General features: G+C 48.5%; 1 protein-coding gene across 1 annotated transcript in view; it reads left to right on the forward strand.

Annotated features, from left to right (window-relative positions):
* SNX27 (sorting nexin 27) overlaps positions 1-13648 on the forward strand; it is a 75992-nt gene extending 62344 nt beyond the window's left edge. The window contains exons 8-12 of the mRNA XM_004588897.3: positions 4542-4631; positions 11490-11639; positions 11833-11961; positions 12297-12356; positions 13523-13648. Of these exons, the coding sequence (XP_004588954.1) occupies positions 4542-4631; positions 11490-11639; positions 11833-11961; positions 12297-12356; positions 13523-13570 (477 nt within the window). The 3' untranslated portion in view covers positions 13571-13648. The remainder of the gene's footprint in view (positions 1-4541; positions 4632-11489; positions 11640-11832; positions 11962-12296; positions 12357-13522) is intronic.
* Positions 13649-19630: the final 5982 nt, after the last annotated feature.

A 19630-nucleotide genomic window follows, 5' to 3' on the forward strand; every position in this document is an offset into this window, starting at 1 on the left:
GCTGGTACTCTGGTGTAGTGGGTTGAGTTGCTGGCATCCGGTGTAGGTGCTGGTTTGAGTCCTGACTACTCTACTTCCAGTCTCGCGCTGTGCTGGTGTACTTGGGAAGGCAATGGAGGCTGGCCCAAGTCCTTGGGTACCTGCGTCCACGATGGGAGACCTGGCCCAGCCCTGTGCCATTGCAACCATTTGAGGAGTAAATCAGCAGATGTACGACCTCTCTTTCTCTCTCTGTCTCTGACTCTGCCTTTCAAGTAAATAAATACATATTACCAAAAATTCTTAGAGAGAATGACATTGTTATGTATATGCACAGCACACTTGGCCCACTCATCTGTGGGGGTCAGTTGGACTACCTCTGCTTCTTGGTTCTTGTGAATAATGCTGCAGATAATCTCTTTGAGATCCTTTTTCAGTAAGTAGGATTACTAAATCATTGGTAATTTTATCTTCCATTTTTTGAGGAACAGCCACTGCTTCCCATAGTATTATTTTCCAAAGACACAATCATTTACCTAGTCAATCAAAACTCCCTTGGTGTGATGGCTCAAAGGCCACATCTTCACTTTGCAAAGTACTGGGATCCCATATGGGCGCCGGTTCTAATCCCGTCAGCTCCACTTCCCATCCAGCTCCCTGCTTGTGGCCTGGGAAGGCAGCGGAGGACGGCCCAAAACCTTGGGACACTGCACCCGCATGAGAGACTCAGAAGAAGCTCCAGGTTTCCTGGTTTTGGATCGGCTCAGCCCTAGCCTTTGTATCCACTTGGGGAGTGAACCAACGGATGGGAGATCTTTCTGTCTTTCCTTCTCTGTAAATCTGTGTTTCCAATAAAAATAAATGTTTAAAAAAAACTTAAAATAGCCCCCAAACATAAAGCAGTTAACCTTGAGAAAAATAAAAATTATACCAAAAAGAAGGTGTAGTGTGGTATGTGGCTTAGTTAATAGTGCTTCCGTGTTTTCAGTAATACAATCACTGAGTGCTGGCTTAATGTGTTTATGATAGCTTGAGGGAGAAAGAGAAAGAGTGGTACAAGCCAAGACAGGATCTTTTTAGTCAGCAGTCCTAAGTCAGGATTTATCATTGTAAGCATAGCATTTAGAATTAGGGAAGGAATAGCTTTAAAACTGAAGTGCTTCAAAGCAGTGGCCTTTGTGGAAAAAAAAGCTCTGAGATCCTGAGACTCCTTTTTTAATTAAGAAATCTTTTTTTTTTTTTTTAATGAGTACACCTTCATTTAATACAAAATAATTAAGAAAAAAGCTTCTAAGATAGTACTATTTTGTGTTTCCCACTCAGGGCTAGTCAGCTGAATGATCTCAACTAAGAATGAGACAGTGAGAGTAGGTGTCCAGCTTAGCGGTTAAGATGTATCTGTCCTCCTTGGAGGGTCTGGCTCTGACACGCAGCTCCGGCCCCTCGCTGCAGCTTCCAGAGGCAGTGCTGATGGCTGAATTCACTGGGCGCATGGGAGACCTGGAGTGTGTCCCCAGCTTCCGGCTCAAGCTCGGGCCCAGCCTCAACTGTTCTCAGCATCAGGGGAGCGAAGTAGTGAGTGGGGACCTTTCTTTCCTTCTTTCCCTTTCTTTTTTTTTTTTTTTAATTTTATTTATATATTTGTTTGTTATATTTTATTTTAACTTCTTTTTAAATTATTATCATCATTCTATGATACAGTTTTATAGGCCCTAGGATTTCCCCTGCCCCCCTCACCCCACCAAGTTTGCCTATGTTATTGCTATAGCATCCTTCTCTCCCTTTCAAATAAATGTTTTCCATTTTTTTTAAGTACATTTTTGCCTATAAATCTGTGCCACATAATGCAATGCAATCAATAAAAAGAAAAAAAAGTACATTCTTACTGTCAACATGAAAAAGAATTCATTCAGAGTTACTGGAGTGTATAGAGTTTAGTGGTGTCGTAGGTTAAGCTGCTGCCTGCTATGTCAGTATCCGTTAGGAGTACGGTTCTAGTCCTGGCTGTTCTGATTCCAATGCAGCTCTCTGCTAATGCGCCTGGGGAGGCAGCTAATGATACCTGCCACCCACATGGGAGACCCAGATGGAGTTCTTGGTATTGGTGCCTAACTTTGACCTGGCTGTCCCAATCATTGTGGCCATTTGGGGAATAGACCAGCAGATGGACAATCCAACAGTCAGTCAGTCTGTCTGTCTCTCCTTTCAAATAAACACATTTTAAAACCAAAGAAAGAAATAGTTGGTAGAATAGATAATCACTTTGACCCACCTCTGTCAGGGAAAAATATTCATCAAATATTTAAGTACTATTGTAACTCAGACCCAGGTCTAGGTATTCCAGGTATGAACAGAACAAGCACAGGGTTTTTATTTGTGGTCAGCAGAAAAACTGCATAACTCCTTTTCCAAGCTGAATTACACTTTAAAGTCCCATGGGATATTGTATAGAACAGTATTTTCTGTTTATTTCCCTACTCTACATCGCCTCTTGCTTGTCAGTAATTGGTTTAAATTTAGCTGGGAGCAGTACGGTCCGCTGTGATACAGCAGTCCCCTGTGCGTACCACCTGCCGTGCCTCCGGGAGCCTCCAGCGTGCAGACTGGGGAGTCACAGGTCCGATCTGCTCATCAGGCAGCCCCTGGCAGAACACTGCTGCCCTTCTGTGATTCTTGGAAGAACGCAGCAGCCCAATGGTATCAGTGACCGTGTGTGCTTTATAAAGCTCATAACATTATCTCATTCTGTTGCCCATCTACAGGATCAGAATTTTTTCCTGTTTTCCAGAGCAGGGAGAAGGTTGAAGTGAAGTATTCAAGTGGGTCTTGACAGGTGACAGAGATAGGTGAAACCTTTTGTTTCAGTCCTGAACACATTCTGTTAGCCACCTGTTTTCCCTGAAAAAGACTATTGGGAATTGAGGCAGATTTTTAGCATGGTAGTTAAGCTGATGTTTGGACTACCTGAGTTTGAGTTTTGGCTCTGCTTCCAATCCTAGATTCTTGACAACACTTACCCTTTAAGGTAGAAAATGATGGCTCCAGTAGCTGTCTCCACCAGTGTGGGACCCAGATCAAATTCCTGGATCATGGTTTTGGTTTGATCCAGGCCTGGAAGTTATAGATATTTAGGGGATGAATCAGTGAGTGGATGGGAGATCTCTGGCTCTCTCTCCGCCTTTCAGATAAATAAAACAATTTTTTTTAGAAGGACTAGGGAGGGCCCGGCGGCGTGGCCTAGCGGCTAAAGTCCTCACCTTGAACGCCCCGGGATCCCATATGGGCTCCGGTTCTAATCCCGGTAGCTCCACTTCCCATCCAGCTCCCTGCTTGTGGCCTGGGAAAGCAGTCAAGGAAGGCCCAAAGCTTTGGGATCCTGCACCCACATGGGAGACCTGGAGGAAGTTCCTGGCTCCCGGCTTCTGATTGGCGCAGCACCGGCCGTTGCGGCTCACTTGGGGAGTAAAACATCGGACGAAAGATCTTTCTCTCTCTCTCCTCCTCTCTGTATATCTGACTTTGTAATAAAATAAATAAATCTTTAAAAAAAAAAAAAGGAGGACTAGGGAGATGATTCCTAACCTAAGTACTGTAAGTATCACAATACCATTGATCTTCCTAATTTCCATCTCTCCTCAGCTTCATTGGTTTAGCACTCAGATACTGTTGCTTGTTTTAGCTCTTTATTGTCTGTTACTTTAAGTCTAAATCCCTGTGCATTCTTCATGATCTAGTCTTACCCACCTACTCAGCACTGTTTTTCTTTTTTCTTTGATATAACATAACGCTCATGCACACAGAGACATGTACGTACACACAGAGGTCAAAGTCTTGTATCCTCTGGTTCAGTTCTCAAATGTAAAAACAGGTGGGAGTGGACTAGGCCAAAGCGGGAAGCCAGGAACTCCATGCCAGAAGTGGCAGAATCCCACACAGGTGGCACAGTCCCAAGAACTTAGGCCATCCAGCGTCCACTGCCTCCCAGGTGCTTTAGCAGGAGGCTGGATTGGAAGCAGAGGCAGAACCCTTGTCCGAACCAGCACCTGATCCCTCTAGGCTGCCACACTGCCTCACTTGCCACTCCCCTCATTCCTGCTTCTGACTTGTGCCTGTGGTTTCTCTCATTCAGGCTATCCTCAGGGGTTCACGTAAGGCTTCCCAGATAGCCTGTAATGAGCAGGAAGTGCTCTGTTCTGGCCGCATGTTCCACTCACTGTCTGCCTTACATCCGTGCTACTTTAATACCAAAACTGATATGTATACTTTAATATATACCTAATATCATTGCCACCTTTAATAGCATACCATATACTGTCTCCAGTTATTTTCACATGTGCAAATTCACCAGAATTCCTGTATCTGAACACAGAACCCAGGTCTTTCAGATACCTAGAGCAGTCCTAAAGCACGACAGACACTGGGAACCATTCACAGTGCAGAGTCTGGCTGCCCCCGGTGCAAGTGGATACAGGGTTCCTGAAAATGTGTGCTTTTTGTGTGTGTGAAGAATGTGCTTGCTAATAATTTCGACATTCCCTTCTTCCTGTTTGTGTTGGTGACAGGCTGTCGATGATGTCAAGAAAGGTTACATCAAAGCAGAAGAAAAGTCCTACCAATTACAGAAGTTGTACGAACAGAGGAAAATGGTCATGGTAAGCGTACGTCCCCACAGTTTTCTATAGTGAATGCCGCTTTGACCTCTTAAGCCTATCATTCCAGTCCTCTTGGTAAGGTACTGTCCTGGTCAGGGGCTGGCTGAGAAAAGGTGAAGGACTGCAGATCTGAACTCCAAGTCTTGAGCTCCGGCATCTAACACAGAGAGCCTGGGTTACTATGCAGGGGTCTATCATTTTAACACAAACAGAGCAGTTTTCTCTTCGATAAAGAAGGTAAAAGCTGTTCAAAGCATTACAATAGAATAAAGATAAGACTGTAAGAGCTGACATTTGCATTTTGACATTAGTGGCTGGATTGTTGCTGTGACATTATTGTTTTGATTTACTGACAGCAAAAGCATTTATATTTTCTGCTTGTGTTCCTGAGGTTGCTTCAACATTTACGCTCAGCAGTGCTTTTGGTTGTCGTGGTATTCTAGGCCTGTGCTGTCTGATTTGATAGGTACCAACCTTATGAGGCAACGTAAAATTTAGTTCTTAAGTTATGCCAGCAATATTTCATTGCTAAGTCAGTATATATGATTGAAGGCTACCATATTGGACAGCACAGGTGTAAAACGTTTTCACCAGCACAGAAAATTAAGTTGCACATGGCCACCTAGAACATTCCTTAAATGTTTTAAAGGTAATCATTGGGGCTGCTGCCATGATATCCTAGATTAAGCTTCCATCTGCAGTGCTGGCATCCCATATGTGTGCTGGGTTGAGTCCTGATTGCTCTGCTTTCCATCCAGCTCCCTGCTATTGTGCCTGGGAAAGCAGCAGTAGAGGATGGCCCAAGTCCTTGAGCCCTTACACCCATCTGGAAGACCCACAGGAAGCTCCAGGCTCTTGGCTTTGGACTGGCCCAGCTCTAGTTGTTGCAGGCATTTGGGAAGTGAACCAGCAGATGAAAGATCTGTCTCTCCTTTCTTCTCTGTAAATCTGTCCTTTGAATGAACCAGGACCAAATAAATACTAAAGAGCCAAGTGCTTTGCCTTGGTCAAAGCCATGGTCTTCCTGTTCTTGAAAATATAACGTAAGTCAAACTTTAGAAGGGCTTCTGGTAATACCATTGTAGAAAATGCATTGTCCTTTGGCTGTTTAGTACTTCAATGACAGTTACATCTGATCCTACCAAGAGAAAGCACAGTGCAAAATGCTAGAAAAATAGTTGGATTGTTCTGTGAACAAATATTATGAAATTATCTTTACACTGAAATGTATACCTTATATTCACCTAAAAAAGAATGCCAGTTGTTCACATATGTGTTTTCCCCTGGATCATTTGATTATTAAACATGCTTAAGCAGGTGAAAATCTAGTGCCAGCATATGAGTGTCTACTAGCCACATAATGTTGCAGTTTGGTTTTGAGGAAAAACCAAGCAAAGTTTGAATGTTATTCAGGTCTAACATCTGGTCAGGTATCTGTGTTCAAAGATCTTAGCCCCAGCCCCAGTATGGATCACATTTAGTGCATTACAACTTCCCATTCAGTTGAACTGTGATGCCATTCTTATAGCTGGTCGACCCACTGAGAGGCCAAGTCACTGCCGTTAGTTGCCAGGGTACCATGAGGTAATGAGCAATTCAACAAACTTCTCAGTTTGTTTTCTTTTTAAAACGGGGATATTCAGATTACAACTGTCAAGGAGAATCTTGACAAAGTACTCCAAGGTTCTTAGTAGATTAATAGCTCTGTAAGACTGTGAGGACAGCCTACAGCCTTGCCATGCCTGTAATTCCTAGTGTGCTCAAAACCAATTTTGTTCCCTACTTACTTACGAAGTTAGACAGAGTTTCAAATTTGGATGATTCAGAGTGTCATGTGTAAGACTCAGTTCTCCCTCCCAACTTCCCTCTTTCTTTCTCTTATATAAACAGTGGACATGTGTGATTTATGCTTTGTGTATGTTCAAGTGACATGATTTTGCTATTGTTAAACTGACAAAGTGTGTGTATTAGTACTTCTCAACATTTTTTGTAGTGGTTTCATGCAAGGCACTATTTCTCAAATTGTGGTCTCCAGCCTACTTGTAACAGCAGCTTAAAATGCAAATTTCTGAACCTTGCCTTGTATTGACTGAGCTGGAGTCTTGGGGAGTATGGGATAGAACTTAGGGGGCTGGGCACAGCATGGTGCATCAGTCCTCACCTTGGAAGTGCCAGACTCCCATATGGATACCAGTTTGTTCCCAGCTGCTCCACTTCCCATCCAGCTCCCTGCTTGAGGCCTAGGAAAGCAGTCGAGGAAGGCCCAAAGCCTTGGGACCCTGCACACGTGTGGGAGACCTGGAGGAAGCCCCTGTCTCCTGGCTTCGGATCAGCTCAGCTCTGATCGCTGTGACCATTCAAGGAGTGAACCAGCAGGTGGAGGATCTTTCTCTCCTCTCCATAAATCTGATCTGTCTTTTCAATAAAATTAAATAAGTCTTTAAAAAAGAAGAACAACTTAGGGGTCTTTGGGCCCTTGGTTTCACCAAGCACAGCACTGAGTGCTTTGAAATCACTGCCCTGGGATTGGAGAATTCCCTCCTGAGGTTCGTCTTTGGCTCTTCTTTCCCTTTTAGACCTGGGTTGACCCTGGGTAGTTTGTTTGGAAGAACAGAGGTCTTTGGAACGGATCTTGACCTATTCCCCAGTGTTCTGCTCTGTTAAGTCCTGAGTCTCTGTTTTAATAACCCTGCCGTGCCTGGGCATACCTGACTTGTTGAGACCTGAGCATTTATAAAACTATCCCTACCGCCCCTTTCCTCTTCTTTGACCTAAAGGGCAAGTGAGTCAAGGAAGGTAATTCCAGGTACACATTTAACTACTCAGAACGTGATACTAAAAGAAAATGGAAGAGTAATTTGTTTCAAGCGTATATTATTAAGTATGTTTTTAAGCAACAGGTCCTTCTTCCTTACAAAGTTTTGGGCTTATGTAAAATTGTAAGTATTTTTTTCTCCTTAGGCTCTGTGTAAAAATCCAGGATTGTAATACTTTCCAACCTGAGAATTATTGGAAACCTCGAGTCTCCCAATAAGACTTGATGTCTGTCCTCTGGCAGGCAGCACAGGTGCCCTGGCTGTCCCCCCAGGTTGTTTGTAGACCTGAGGCCTGCAACAAACTAGTTCCCTGGAGGTCTTCTGCATTCTGAAATATGAGGGAATAAGCTGGCCGTGGTGGACAGGGGAGGGAGAGAGGAGCATGCCCCTGACCCACCCCACTCTGCCTACTCGCATTTCCTCCACTTCACCAAGGAGCACCAGAGTCCAAGAGCTTAGGATTCTTCCCCAAGATCATGTAGCGCGTGGGAAGTGGAGCTAGGATTTGGGCATGGAGCTTGAGCCCGTTTCCGTCAGACTCCAATGGGTGTGTGGTTTCTTTTCCTTTACCTTTTTCCCCCCTTGCATTGGGGAAGAGAGGGTGTCCTTACTACACTGTCATTTCTTTCCAGGTGGCAGAAGGGAAACAGGATAGGGGAGTACTTCCTGAAAATCACAAATAGAGTTCAAGATATCCCAAGCTCAGCATCTCTTGTGACCTTTTTTTTCTTGTCCGTTTATCTGCCTGCTTCTCTTTAAAAAGTCTATATGGTAAAGCTGTCAGTTAGGCACATGGCAGAAGCGTTTGCAGAGAAGGTAGTTTCGCCTCTGAAAGAAGAAACCCCTGAGCAGGTGTGTAGTGTGTGAGCCACCTGTGTGTTGGGGTGCAAGCTCGCGGCCCCATGACACCCAGTGGGATCTGCAGGGGTCTCAGGCATTTTAGACAGTCTCTGCATGCTGAGTGTTTCTCACTGTGTTGGCAGAGTGATTTTACCAAGAGCTAGAGGCCTGGGCCCAGGGCACTCTTCTTAACATTCTACTGCAGAAATTACCCATAATAGTCACATAAGAAATAGGAAATAATGGTGCAATTGGCCCCCACATCCCCACTGTCCAGTTTACACAACCTCCAGCTGCCTACCATTCATGCTGCCTCTACCTCACTCTGGTTTGCCCCCAGAGCTTTGAAAAATACTGTCCAGATATGTCTTTTCCCAGAGGAAACATTTTTAAGATTTATTTATTTTTATTTGAAAGGCAGATTTACAAAGAATAGATAGAAAAATCTTCCATCCACTGGTTCACTCCCCAATGGCCACAATGGCCAGAGCTGAGCTGATCCGAAGCCAGAAACCAGGAGGTTCTTCTGAGTCTCCCATGCAGATGCAGGGTCGCAAGGCCTTGGGCTGTACTCGGTTGCTTTCCCAGGCTACAAGTAGAGCACTGGATGGAAAATGGTGCAGCCAAGACATAAACCGGCGCCCGTATGGGGTTCCAGCACTCTGAGGGTGAAAATTTACCTATTGAGCCATTGTTCCAGGCTCACATAGGGCATTTTTGAGGGAGAAAATTAGCCTCCTAGCTAAAGATAATGGAGATTTTTACATCACTTTCTGGCTGTCATCTGTTAAACATCTTATTGTGTGCCAAGTACTATGCTAAATGTGTTTGATGCCCACAGGCAACACTAGAGTGGGGTATGTTATTTCCCGTTTTATAGAAGAGGAAACTGGACTCCTAGGATGAAGTTATTTGCCCAAGTTACGTAACTTGCCCAAGGTGGCTCAACAAGGAAGTAACGGGGTCAGGGTAGGAGCCCTGGGTAGTCTGGACGCAACCGCCTGGCCACTGCTTTGTGAGTTGCTCTCTGCCCCCAAGTTTTGCTGCTGATTAAAACCCAGGAAAGTTCTCCCCTGTTCCCTCTCACCCTCTTCTGTCGTATTTAAAAATGGAGAGTGGATGGCCTGGCGCGGTGGCCTAGCGGCTGAAGTCCTCACCTTGAACACACCGGGATCCCATATGGGCGCCAGTTCTAATCCCGGTAGCTCCACTTCCCATCCAGCTCCTTGCTTGTGGCCTGGGAAAGCAGTCGAGGACGGCCCAAGGCCTTGGGACCCTGCACCAGTGTGAGAGACCCGAAGAAGTTCCTGGCTCCTGGCTTCAGATTGGCATAGCACTGGCCATTGTGGTCAATTGGGGAGTGAATCATCAGACGGAAGATCTTCCTCTCTGTCTCTCCTGCTCTGTATATCTGACTTTCCAATAAAAATAAAATAAATCTTTTTTAAAAAAAACGGGAGTCAGATGACAAGAGGGGAATATGAGAAAAGAAAACCAATGTGCTTGAAGTGTCATGACACTGACCCTGTCCCTGTATTCTTGCTAATCTTTTAGGATTTTTCACCTATGTAGTTGCTGTTATTTTACCATGGCAGAGATACAAAGCAGAGCCTGTGTGAGAGGAATTTTTCTCCTGAGCCCTCAAGCCTTCTCACACAGTGCCCGATGATAATAGGAGTGGTCTTAAGTGCCATTCATTGGTGCCTGAGCTGTAGGCTGCCTGAGTCCTTGCTTGTGTGTGTGTGTGTGTGTGCCCTTCCTCCTCTCCCCGGAAGGCAGGAGGCAGCTTGCCGGTGTGTCCTCATCTCCCTAGCAGCCATTGTCTTCTCTCCAGCATTTAGCACATGTAAGCCCTGCTCGTTCTGTGCCACACAGCTGGTGTGTGGAGGCAGAGGCTGCCTGCTTGTTTCCTAGGCCGTCCTGAGAGGACGCAGGCTTGGAGTCGCCTTATCTTCCTCTCCCTGTTTCTCTTCTATTTTCCCCTTCATCTCCTTTCACTCTCTCCCATCTTGACTCTAAAGTACCACATTGAATAAAACATGGGCCAGTTTAAGAGTGGAGAACAGACATAGTGCTAGCAGTGTTAGCCTGAGTGACGCAGAGACGTCGGGTGGCACCTGTCTCTCATACCTGGCTTTTTAAAGAGGTATGGAAATGGGCACTGGTTCATGTCCCAGCCATTCCACTTCCCTTCCAGCTCCCTGCTGCGAAAGCAGCGGAGGATGACCCAAGGCCTTGGCTCCCTGCACCTACATGAGAGACCCCCCAAGAAAGATCCTGGCTTCAGACTGGCCCAGTTCCAGCCATTGCGGCCATCTGGGCAATTAATCAGCAGATGGAAGATTTTCTCTCTCTGTAACTCTGCCTTTGCAATTTAAAAAAAATTAAAGATTTATTTTTTATTGCAAAGTCAGATTTACAGAGAGAAGGAGAGACAGAGAAAGATCTTCCATCCACTGGTTCACTCCCCAAGTAGCTGCAACAGCCTGTGCCGAGCTGATCAGGAGCCAGGAGCTTCTTCCGGGTCTCCTGTGCACGTGCAGGATCCCAAGGGTTTACTCACCCTCCACTGCTTTCCCAGGTCACAAGCAGGGAGCTAGATGGGAAGTGGAGGAACCAGGATACAAACTAATGCCCGTATGGGATCCTGGTGCATGCAAGGCAAGGACTTTAGCCACTAGGCTACCGTGCCAGGCCCCAAAATATTTAAAAAGAAAGCAAAACAAACAAACAAACAAAAAACAACTATAGAAACATACTGAAGACCTTTGGAACAGTGGCGTGGCACTGAGGACTGTCTGGTTAGTGAAAAGAACGGAGGCCTAGACGTTTAGCGTGACTTCTAGTCTGGTTATGCTGTTTATTACCTGTGAGCACAGGCAGTCTTTTATTTTAGGTGTCTGTGAAATGGTTAATTTCAAAAATCTGTTTTGGCTTCAGCATTTTGTAAGTATGAGATTTGGACAGTCTCCCACGTAAGTGGCATGGGCCCCAGTACTTGGGATATCTTTGCTGCCCTCCCGGACACATTATCAGGGAGCCGGATAGGAAACAGAGCAGCCAGGACTCAAATTGGCACTCTGCTATGAGATGCTGGCACTGCAGGCAACGTCTTCCCTTGCTGAGCTGCAGCGCTGACCCCATCAGCCACCCTCCATCCTGGTTGAGGCCCGTAGTAACACTTTCTCTCCTTTACTCCTAGTACCTCAACATGCTAAGGACTTGTGAGGGCTACAATGAAATCATCTTCCCCCACTGTGCCTGTGACTCCCGAAGGAAGGGACACGTTATCACGGCCATCAGCATCACGCACTTTAAGCTGCATGCCTGCACTGAGGAGGGACAGCTGGAGGTGAGAGTGCAGCCCGGGGGTCCTTGGAGGCACTCTCCATTGCTCCGTTACTGCGGAAGGGAATTGGGCACCACAGCCTCTCCCCTGACCCGGTGCAGATGGACATCTCTGTCCATTTCACTCCTGCTGCCGGGCTCCCCAGCACTCTCCAAGTCAAACCCCAGATCTCACCCTCCTGTTGTGGATTTTCTAGAACCAAGTGATAGCATTCGAATGGGATGAGATGCAGCGATGGGACACGGATGAAGAAGGAATGGCCTTCTGTTTTGAATACGCACGGGGAGAGAAGAAGCCGCGATGGGTGAAGATCTTCACACCATATGTGAGTAGGAGATGGGAGGCCTACTTGGGGAAAGTGCAGCATACTGGAGGTTCTCCCTGAGCTGTGGATGGAGAGAAGGCAGGGGCAGTAGCTGTCTGGATGTCTGTCAGCATCCACCAGATAGGACTTCAGCTAGGATTGGCCGTGTCACATGCTGCTAGACTCCTGGTTACCACTAGAAGGAGCCAGAGACCAAGAAGTGAGTCACGCTGGCCTTGCGTGGCACTTGTCAGGGTTTTCCTCCAGCCTGAGCTGGGTGCTAAGGCGTGGCCTCCCGGGCGCGGTGAGAAGTCACTCTAGGCTAGCAGCCTTTGCTTGTCGCTTTTGTCTTCCAGTTCAATTACATGCACGAATGCTTTGAGAGGGTGTTCTGCGAGCTCAAGTGGAGAAAAGAGGTAATTCTAAGTAACTGTTGCAGTCACTTTGTCATTTTTTTAAATACATTTAGAATTTGTAGGCCTAAGGCAAAATACCTGGGACCCTTTGCTCCATTTCGGTCCTTCTGGAGCTGTTAGTTAGAGCTGGGCTATTCCCTGTGAGCCAGCACCTTGTTCTAGCGAGGCTGACCTCTGGGTGGTGAACGGCTGTGCACGCAAGGCCAGCTTCCTCCCTGCTGCAGAGAGCGAGCCTTGGCCGTGGCATGTGCCCTCGCTCACACCTTCTGTCTGTGTTGTTGGTGACCTCGCCCTCCAAGGTGCTCCCAGCCCGGAGGGGCAGCTGTCCTGTGCTCCTGTTGCACATGACGGAATCTTTGCAGCTAACCCGGAAGGAAGGTGGCCGTGTGCTATTGCTGTCTTCCTGTCTTCCTGGAGCAGAAGCTGGACGATCTTAAATAATTAGCTGGTTACTCTCAAAGAAAATGCGAGGATCAGGAGGCAAAGTTAAGAACATAAAAAAAAAAATTTAATATGTTTTTCTTTTTTTCTTAATATGTTTTGTTTTAAGATTTATTTATTATTTTTATTGGAAAGGCAGATATACAGAGAGGAGGATCTTCCGTCCTCTGGTTCACTCCCCAAGTGGCCGCAATGGCTGGATCTGAGCCAGTCCAAAGCCAGGAGCCCGGAGCTGCTTCTAGGTTTCCCATGTGGGTGCAGGGTCCCAAGACTTTGGGCTGTCCTTGACTGCTTTCCCAGGCCACAAGCAGGGAGCTGGATGGGAAGTGGAGCTACCGGGATTAGAACCGGCGCCCATATGGGATCCCGGTACATTCAAGGCAAGGACTTTAGCTGCTATGCTATTGCGCGAGGCCCCAAAATGTATATTCTTAATAGAGCACCAAGAGCCTTGGGCTGGGAGGGTTATATCTGGGTTTTCTTCCAGCTTTTTCTCTCTGCAACTCCCTAGATCTGTTTGGGATTTTTTGTTGTTTGTTTTTTTCTTTTGTACCACAGAGAGACTGAACCAAATAATTAATGATCCAGGTCCCTCCCACATCTCCCCAACTGTAATGTTAGGTGAGAAGCAGCCAAGCAGACACCATAGTCCAGCTGGGCCTCTTAAGCTTGCTTGAGAAGAAGGTGTGTCTGCCCAGTAACCCTCTCCTTTTTTTCCCTTGCAGAACATTTTCCAGATGACGAGGTCACAGCAGAGGGATGTAGCCACCTAGCCTTTCCTTGTCCCCTGCCCTTCCCCTCGCCCTCATTTTCTCATTCCCTTCAGCTCCCGTGTCAGAGTAACCATTAACCCAGAAGAAGAGAAATAGGAAAGAAATCCTGATGTCAAAGAGCCCTAAACTAAATCTCATTAATAAGCCCCTCTGAAGGTCACGTCTCTGGACTTGAGCAGCTGGTGGGGAACGACAGCTTGGCAGCACCACGAGCCGCCGAGCTGAGACAGGCAGGGGGGCGTCCCTGCCCCCGCCGAGCTGAGACAGGCAGGGGGGAGGCGTCCCTGCCCCCGCCGAGCTGAGACAGGCAGGGGGGAGGCGTCCCTGCCCCCGCCGAGCTGAGACAGGCAGGGGGGCGTCCCTGCCCCCGCCTGGGCCTCACACCCACAGACTCTCCTTGTACTATATTTTTAAAACTGGAACTATGAACTTCATCCATTTGCACTGTTCAGACATATATATGTATGTATGTAAAAATTATATATACATAAATTAGCTGCACGTATATACATATATATATTTCTTTTTAAATTTCATATCGATGGCAGTACCTTTTTTAGCTTGTGTTTTTACACACCTTTCACTAGATAATTCATGACCTCTCTCTTGCTCTCTTTATTTTGAAACAAACTTTAAAAAGAAAAAAAAAATTACAGGGAAAAATACCTCTCCTCACGAAGGACTCGAAAAGTTTACAACCTGCTGGGGTTCCCCACCACCACACTTTTTTTGTCTCGAGCGCAGATTCGGGCCCATGGGTCACGGTAGAGTCCACGGAGTAAGGGGCGTGGTTCCCAAGCCGGGCCAGAGGGTTGCAGGGGAGGCCGGGGGCGCTTCCCGAGGCGGCCAGGCTCTGGATGCCCGGCTCAGCCCTGTCCACGGCCCTCCAGCCACATCGCGCGTCATCTCCTTCCTGCACCCCAAAGGCCCCTGGGTTGCCGTCTCAGCTGGCCCACTGTGGAGTTGAGGTGGGCTCGGGAGGTTGGTGCCTCAGGACCCCGTGGGAGAACATGTCACCGTGGCTCTTTCACACATCCCTGCCTTTTCTGCAGCAGGGAGGGTCTTATGGACCAAAGTTAGAGCCAACACCTCAGGCACAAGGCTGGACAGATACAGGGCAAAGGAAGGAAGAAGAGATGCCCTGCGTACATGAGATGAGGTTTTACCCATGCCCATCCCTGACCAGTAGCCACCTGTAACTATTTACATTTTTGTGACTTCCTTAGCCAGCAGTGTTGAGGAGGGATCTGATAATATCATCAAGGCCTTAGAAAACTTGGAGCGAGGCCATGTTCTGTGCCAACCAAACCATAGTCCCCGCGGAGGTCCCAGGAAGGAGCAGTGGGCACATGGTTGATTAGGAATGGATCTCCACTGTCTAGTTACAGGGAGACTGAAGGAAAACCTTCCTTTTCCCTTGAAAAGTTTCTTATCTGATCTTGCAGTTAGGCCTCTGAGACCCAAGACCAAATGCCCATGTCAGAGGCCAGGACTGATGGGGGCAGGGCAGCCCCTCAGCTGAGTGGCTGTTCCAGGACTGGCCAGGGCAGGGCAGTCCCCCAGGTGCGTGGCTGTTCCCGCAAGAATGCTAAGTCAGCCCCAGATGCAACCAAACACATCTTTGATCCTTTCCCCACGCTCGCCCACTCTCCAGCTTCTAAACAAGAACCGCCGCGCTGTGGTGTCTTGTGCTCTATTTCGTCAGAGGGCAGTCCCAGGTGTGGCCGACTCCTGGAGCAGCACTGGGGTGGTTGAAAGTTTGCTTTTTGTAGCTTGTTTGTGCCCATGATTGCAAGGCCAGCTTTCTACCACTCTTGCTCTGTCATCCTGGCTGCTGCTGCTGGCCCCAGGGAGGTGTGGCCCAGTGAGCGCATCCTCCCACCCCCCCACACACAGCCCCTCCAGCCCAGGTGGGACCCCAGAGTGCGAAGCATTGGACAGAGCACCGCGGCTTTCCAATTGTTAAAAGTGATGCGTGAATTGAAAACTTTGACACAGAATCAATGCTTTCTTTTGGCTTAAATGAATTTAATAATGAGCCAAAGGACCCTGAAAAAGAAGATATATTGATTTTCCACTCCAAGATGCTAAAGACGCTTTCGGCACTGGCTTTGTTGAAGTTCTTAACGATTGCAGCAATTAGCTCCTACTCCCTGCTGGAGGGAGGGCAAGGGGTAAGCCTGAGAGTTTGGCCACAATGGGCGCACATGCGGGCTTCCAGCCAGGAGATCCAGGGGTTTGGAGGCCCCTGAGAGTGGACAGATGGTGCTGGGTTCCCCTCCTGGTGTACCATTCACTGGATGCTTGGGCGAGGGGCGCCTAGGTAGCTGGCCTCTTGGCAGAACCTAGCAGCAGTATCGGCTTGAGCCTGTCCCACTCACACAGCACCCAGTGCAGTAAGGCAGTGGGGAGGAGGGAGCCCCTAAGTGGTGGCCCCTTCTCTTTTGGCCTGCTGCAAGCCCCCCAGTGCTGATGTGGAGGTCGCTGTGGCTGGGCAGGGCCATGGGACCCCAACCCCCTTTGCATGAAGCAGTGTACTCTGTGACTCTTCTCCCTCCCTCCAACCCCCACCATTCACTTCAGTCCTGGCTTCCCCTCAGGGAGGCTCCTACCCAACTGTCTTCTACAGTTTGTCCCTGAGAAAGGGGAACCTCCCCTCCGCGGAGTCAGCAGTATCTTCCTAGTCTGCCGTGGCCAGTCCCTGCACGTGTGTTTCTGGTCTCTGTGGCCAAAGGCCAGAGCTGTTAACATACCAGGAGGAAGCCCAGGTCGTGAACACCTGCTCCTGCAGGAAGGGCCCCCTGGGTGGGGCTCCAGGCCCACCATGTTTTGTAGTTTTATTCTAGTCTCCATTTTCTCCTCCCCCCTCGCCCCAGGCCTGAACTCAGCACAGGTCACATGTGTGTGCACACGTGCTCAGGACAGCTTCTAGGCCTGGCCAGAGTGCTCAGGGAGGAATTGGATGACTGTCCTAGTACCCTCTGACCTGGCCCAGTGTGTCGCATCCCTTAACCCCACGGGCCAGTCGCTTTGGGTTTTGCCCTGCTATAGTTCCAGCCCCTTTGCCTGGAGCAGCAGCATGGGGCCCTGACAGGCAATAGTATCAGTCTCCCTGAGTTGCCCACTGTGGACCTGGCCCCCCAGGAGGCAGTTGTATGGGGGCTCACCCCCATCCCCACCCGGTGATTTGTCATCTCTAGCTGGCACGGACTCTGTGCACTCCTTGTTGCCATCATGCCCCTGGCTGGATCCGCTCAGCGCTGCAGAGCATGTGGTGTCCTGCACCCTCCACATGCTACGGATCCTTTGCCAGCCTCACCCGGGCACGTCAGCCTCCCTTTGGAGGGAGACCGTGTGGCTGCAAGAAAGAGGTGGGGAGGAAGAGAGAACAGAGGCAGCAAGTGTGCTGTTGCTGCAGCACGCTGTCTTCCAGCTCTATCTTCCTCGTCACCTGCGCCTGAGCACAGCCAGCCAGGCCTGATTCATGCCGACAGCTGCAGCTCCGTTGCCGCAGGCCGCGGGGTGGGCAGGCACAGAACCGCAAGGGCAGGAACGCGGGCTGGGGCGCTTGCCCAGCTGCTAAACCGGGCACCGATTGTCTATCATGCCCCTCTGGTAAGCCAATGAGTTGGGCTTCATTTTTTCCCAGGCCATACACACTTTTAATTTATTTGAGAGAAACTCTAATTGTATTTCACTGCAGTATCTTGTATTTTTTATTTGTGATTTTAAGAAATGTGAAATGAAAATACACAGACACATAATGGCTAACAGTGTTTCTTTCATTCCTTGTTCTAGAGCTAACCACTCTAAAATTGTTTGGTAATGTCACTTAGTGTAATTAATTGTAACATATTCTTTTAAATAAATTGATTTATTGATGAAACAATTCTCAATTCTCTGGTTTCCTAGACGACAAATCCTCTGGGCTGTGTGGGAAGACGTGCAGGGGGGTCATGGAAACTGGAGTGATGACCATCAGTCTTAAGGAGGCGGGGGGGGGAAGGGGGATGAGGAAGACAGGAAGGCCCCTGGGGGGGTGGGAAGGGGGAAGCCTTTTTCCTGAGCTCCCAGGGAGTGGTGGGAAGGCTGAATGGAGTGGACCCCATCTGCTAGCCCGCATGAAACCCGTTACCAGTTCACGCACCTCTCTCTAGCCTCCTGGCTGAGCACCTGGGGCAGAACTCCACCCTGTCCCCTTCCCCCTCTTTACTCTGCCCTCTGAACTGAAAGGCCAGAAGCTCCCTTGGGAATGCACAGCCCAGCCCTGGGAGCTGTGGGTGCCTGTACCCCTCCTTGGCCCAGCCCTGCATGACGCTGGATTCCCCAGAGTCCCCCATGCTCCCAGGCATGTCCGCTCCGCTAGGCAGAGTATGGCATTTGGGGTGGGACAATCTTCTTATGTTTACAGCTCTTCATTGAAAAGTGATATCTCTAATCTCTGTGTGATGAGCCTATGAGCGACAAGGAGTGGCAATTTGGGGACAGATATTCAAAAATACAAGCATGGAACATTTGGAATCTGATTAATATTCCTGTGATAATGGGAAAACATTCTCTGCATTAGCAAAGAGAGGATTCATAGGGAAATGGAAAGCAGACTCCAGAATTGGACAGTCTGGGAAATGTGTGGCATGGTGTCGGATCCCGCGCTGACAAGGAAGCGGAGCCCCGTGTTGCTCCCAGCCTTCCAGGGGAGCTGGCCCTCTCAGGTGGCCATCAGACACAGCTGGGGAGGCTTGCATGGCCTTGGCACTAGAAAAGGAGTAAGAAAGCAAGCCTGGGGCCATTATAAAGACCTTTATGAAGAAAATGTGTAGGTTATTTTTGGATTTTAAATAGTTTATTTTATTTTTGATGATGTTTACATAGTTGGGAAGGATGCATGCCCATGTGGACCACTGATTAGGGTTTGAAGAGTCGAGGAATGAGGGAAAGTAGATGAGACAACAGTTTCCAATTTTTTTTTAAGATTTGTTTTTATTGGAAAGCCAGATATACAGAGAGGAAGAGAGACAGAAAGAAAGATCTTCTGTCCGATGCGTCACCCCCCAAAGTGGCCGCAACAGCTGGAGCTGAGCCAATCCAAAGCCAGGAGCCAGGAACTTCTTCCAGGTCTCCCATGACTTGGGGCCGTCCTAAACTGCTTTTCCAGACCACAAGCAGGGAGCTGGATGGGAAGCAGGGCTGCCGGGATTAGAACCTGCACCCATATAGGATCCTGGCACGTGCAAAGCAAGGACTTTCGCCACTAGGCTACCATGCTGGGCCCTTGTTTTCAGTTTTTTTTTCTTGTATCTGGGAGGAGGAGAGAATGGGAGAAGGCCACTCCCAGCATCCTAAACGCATCAGTACCTGAAGATAGGAGACCACTCTATGTCATCCTGGGATTCCTGATGTGTAGCATATTCCAAGGCTTAAGTGGTTTCAATAGTTCTGAGATGCAATACAGCCCTGCCCAGCCTGCCCCCATCCCTGGCTTTCATGCAAACCAGTAGATTGTGATAGCCTAGCCTGGCATGGCCCACCTGCACACCATCCTGGCTCCTGCACATGCGAGTGTGCTACAGTTTGGCCCAGTCGAGCCCTCCCCTGAGAGCCAAACCACACACCTGTGAACAAGAGGAGCAGCTTTGCCCAGCCCGACCAACACTCAGCCCTGACTCATGCTCACCAGCAAGAGCTACAGCCCACCAGGAGAATTCCCCTGGTTCCCCATTCCCAGATCTCACACATGCCAGCAAGTGCTCACATAGCTTACCTGACATGCCCCTAGCCAGTCAGTCTTTGTGTATGCTGGTGGATGTTGCAGACTGACCCAGCCTATACCTAATTCTTGGGTCCACCTGCAGGTGCTACAGCCTGGACCAGCCCTGCCAGATCCCAACCCCAGATGAGTGTTCATGGTCATGCCTAGTTTAGCCCATTACCACCACCACCCCCCCAACTGGTTGAGCAAACCAGTGGATATTGCAGTCCCACAAGGTGAACCCACATAGCCCCCACAGGCTGTACCCCCAGACCCAGTTCTCGCACATGCTGTTTAGTTTTATGGCCCAG

This window comes from Ochotona princeps, chromosome 2, assembly GCF_030435755.1.
Source record: "Ochotona princeps isolate mOchPri1 chromosome 2, mOchPri1.hap1, whole genome shotgun sequence".
Classification (NCBI taxonomy): Eukaryota; Metazoa; Chordata; class Mammalia; order Lagomorpha; family Ochotonidae; genus Ochotona; species Ochotona princeps.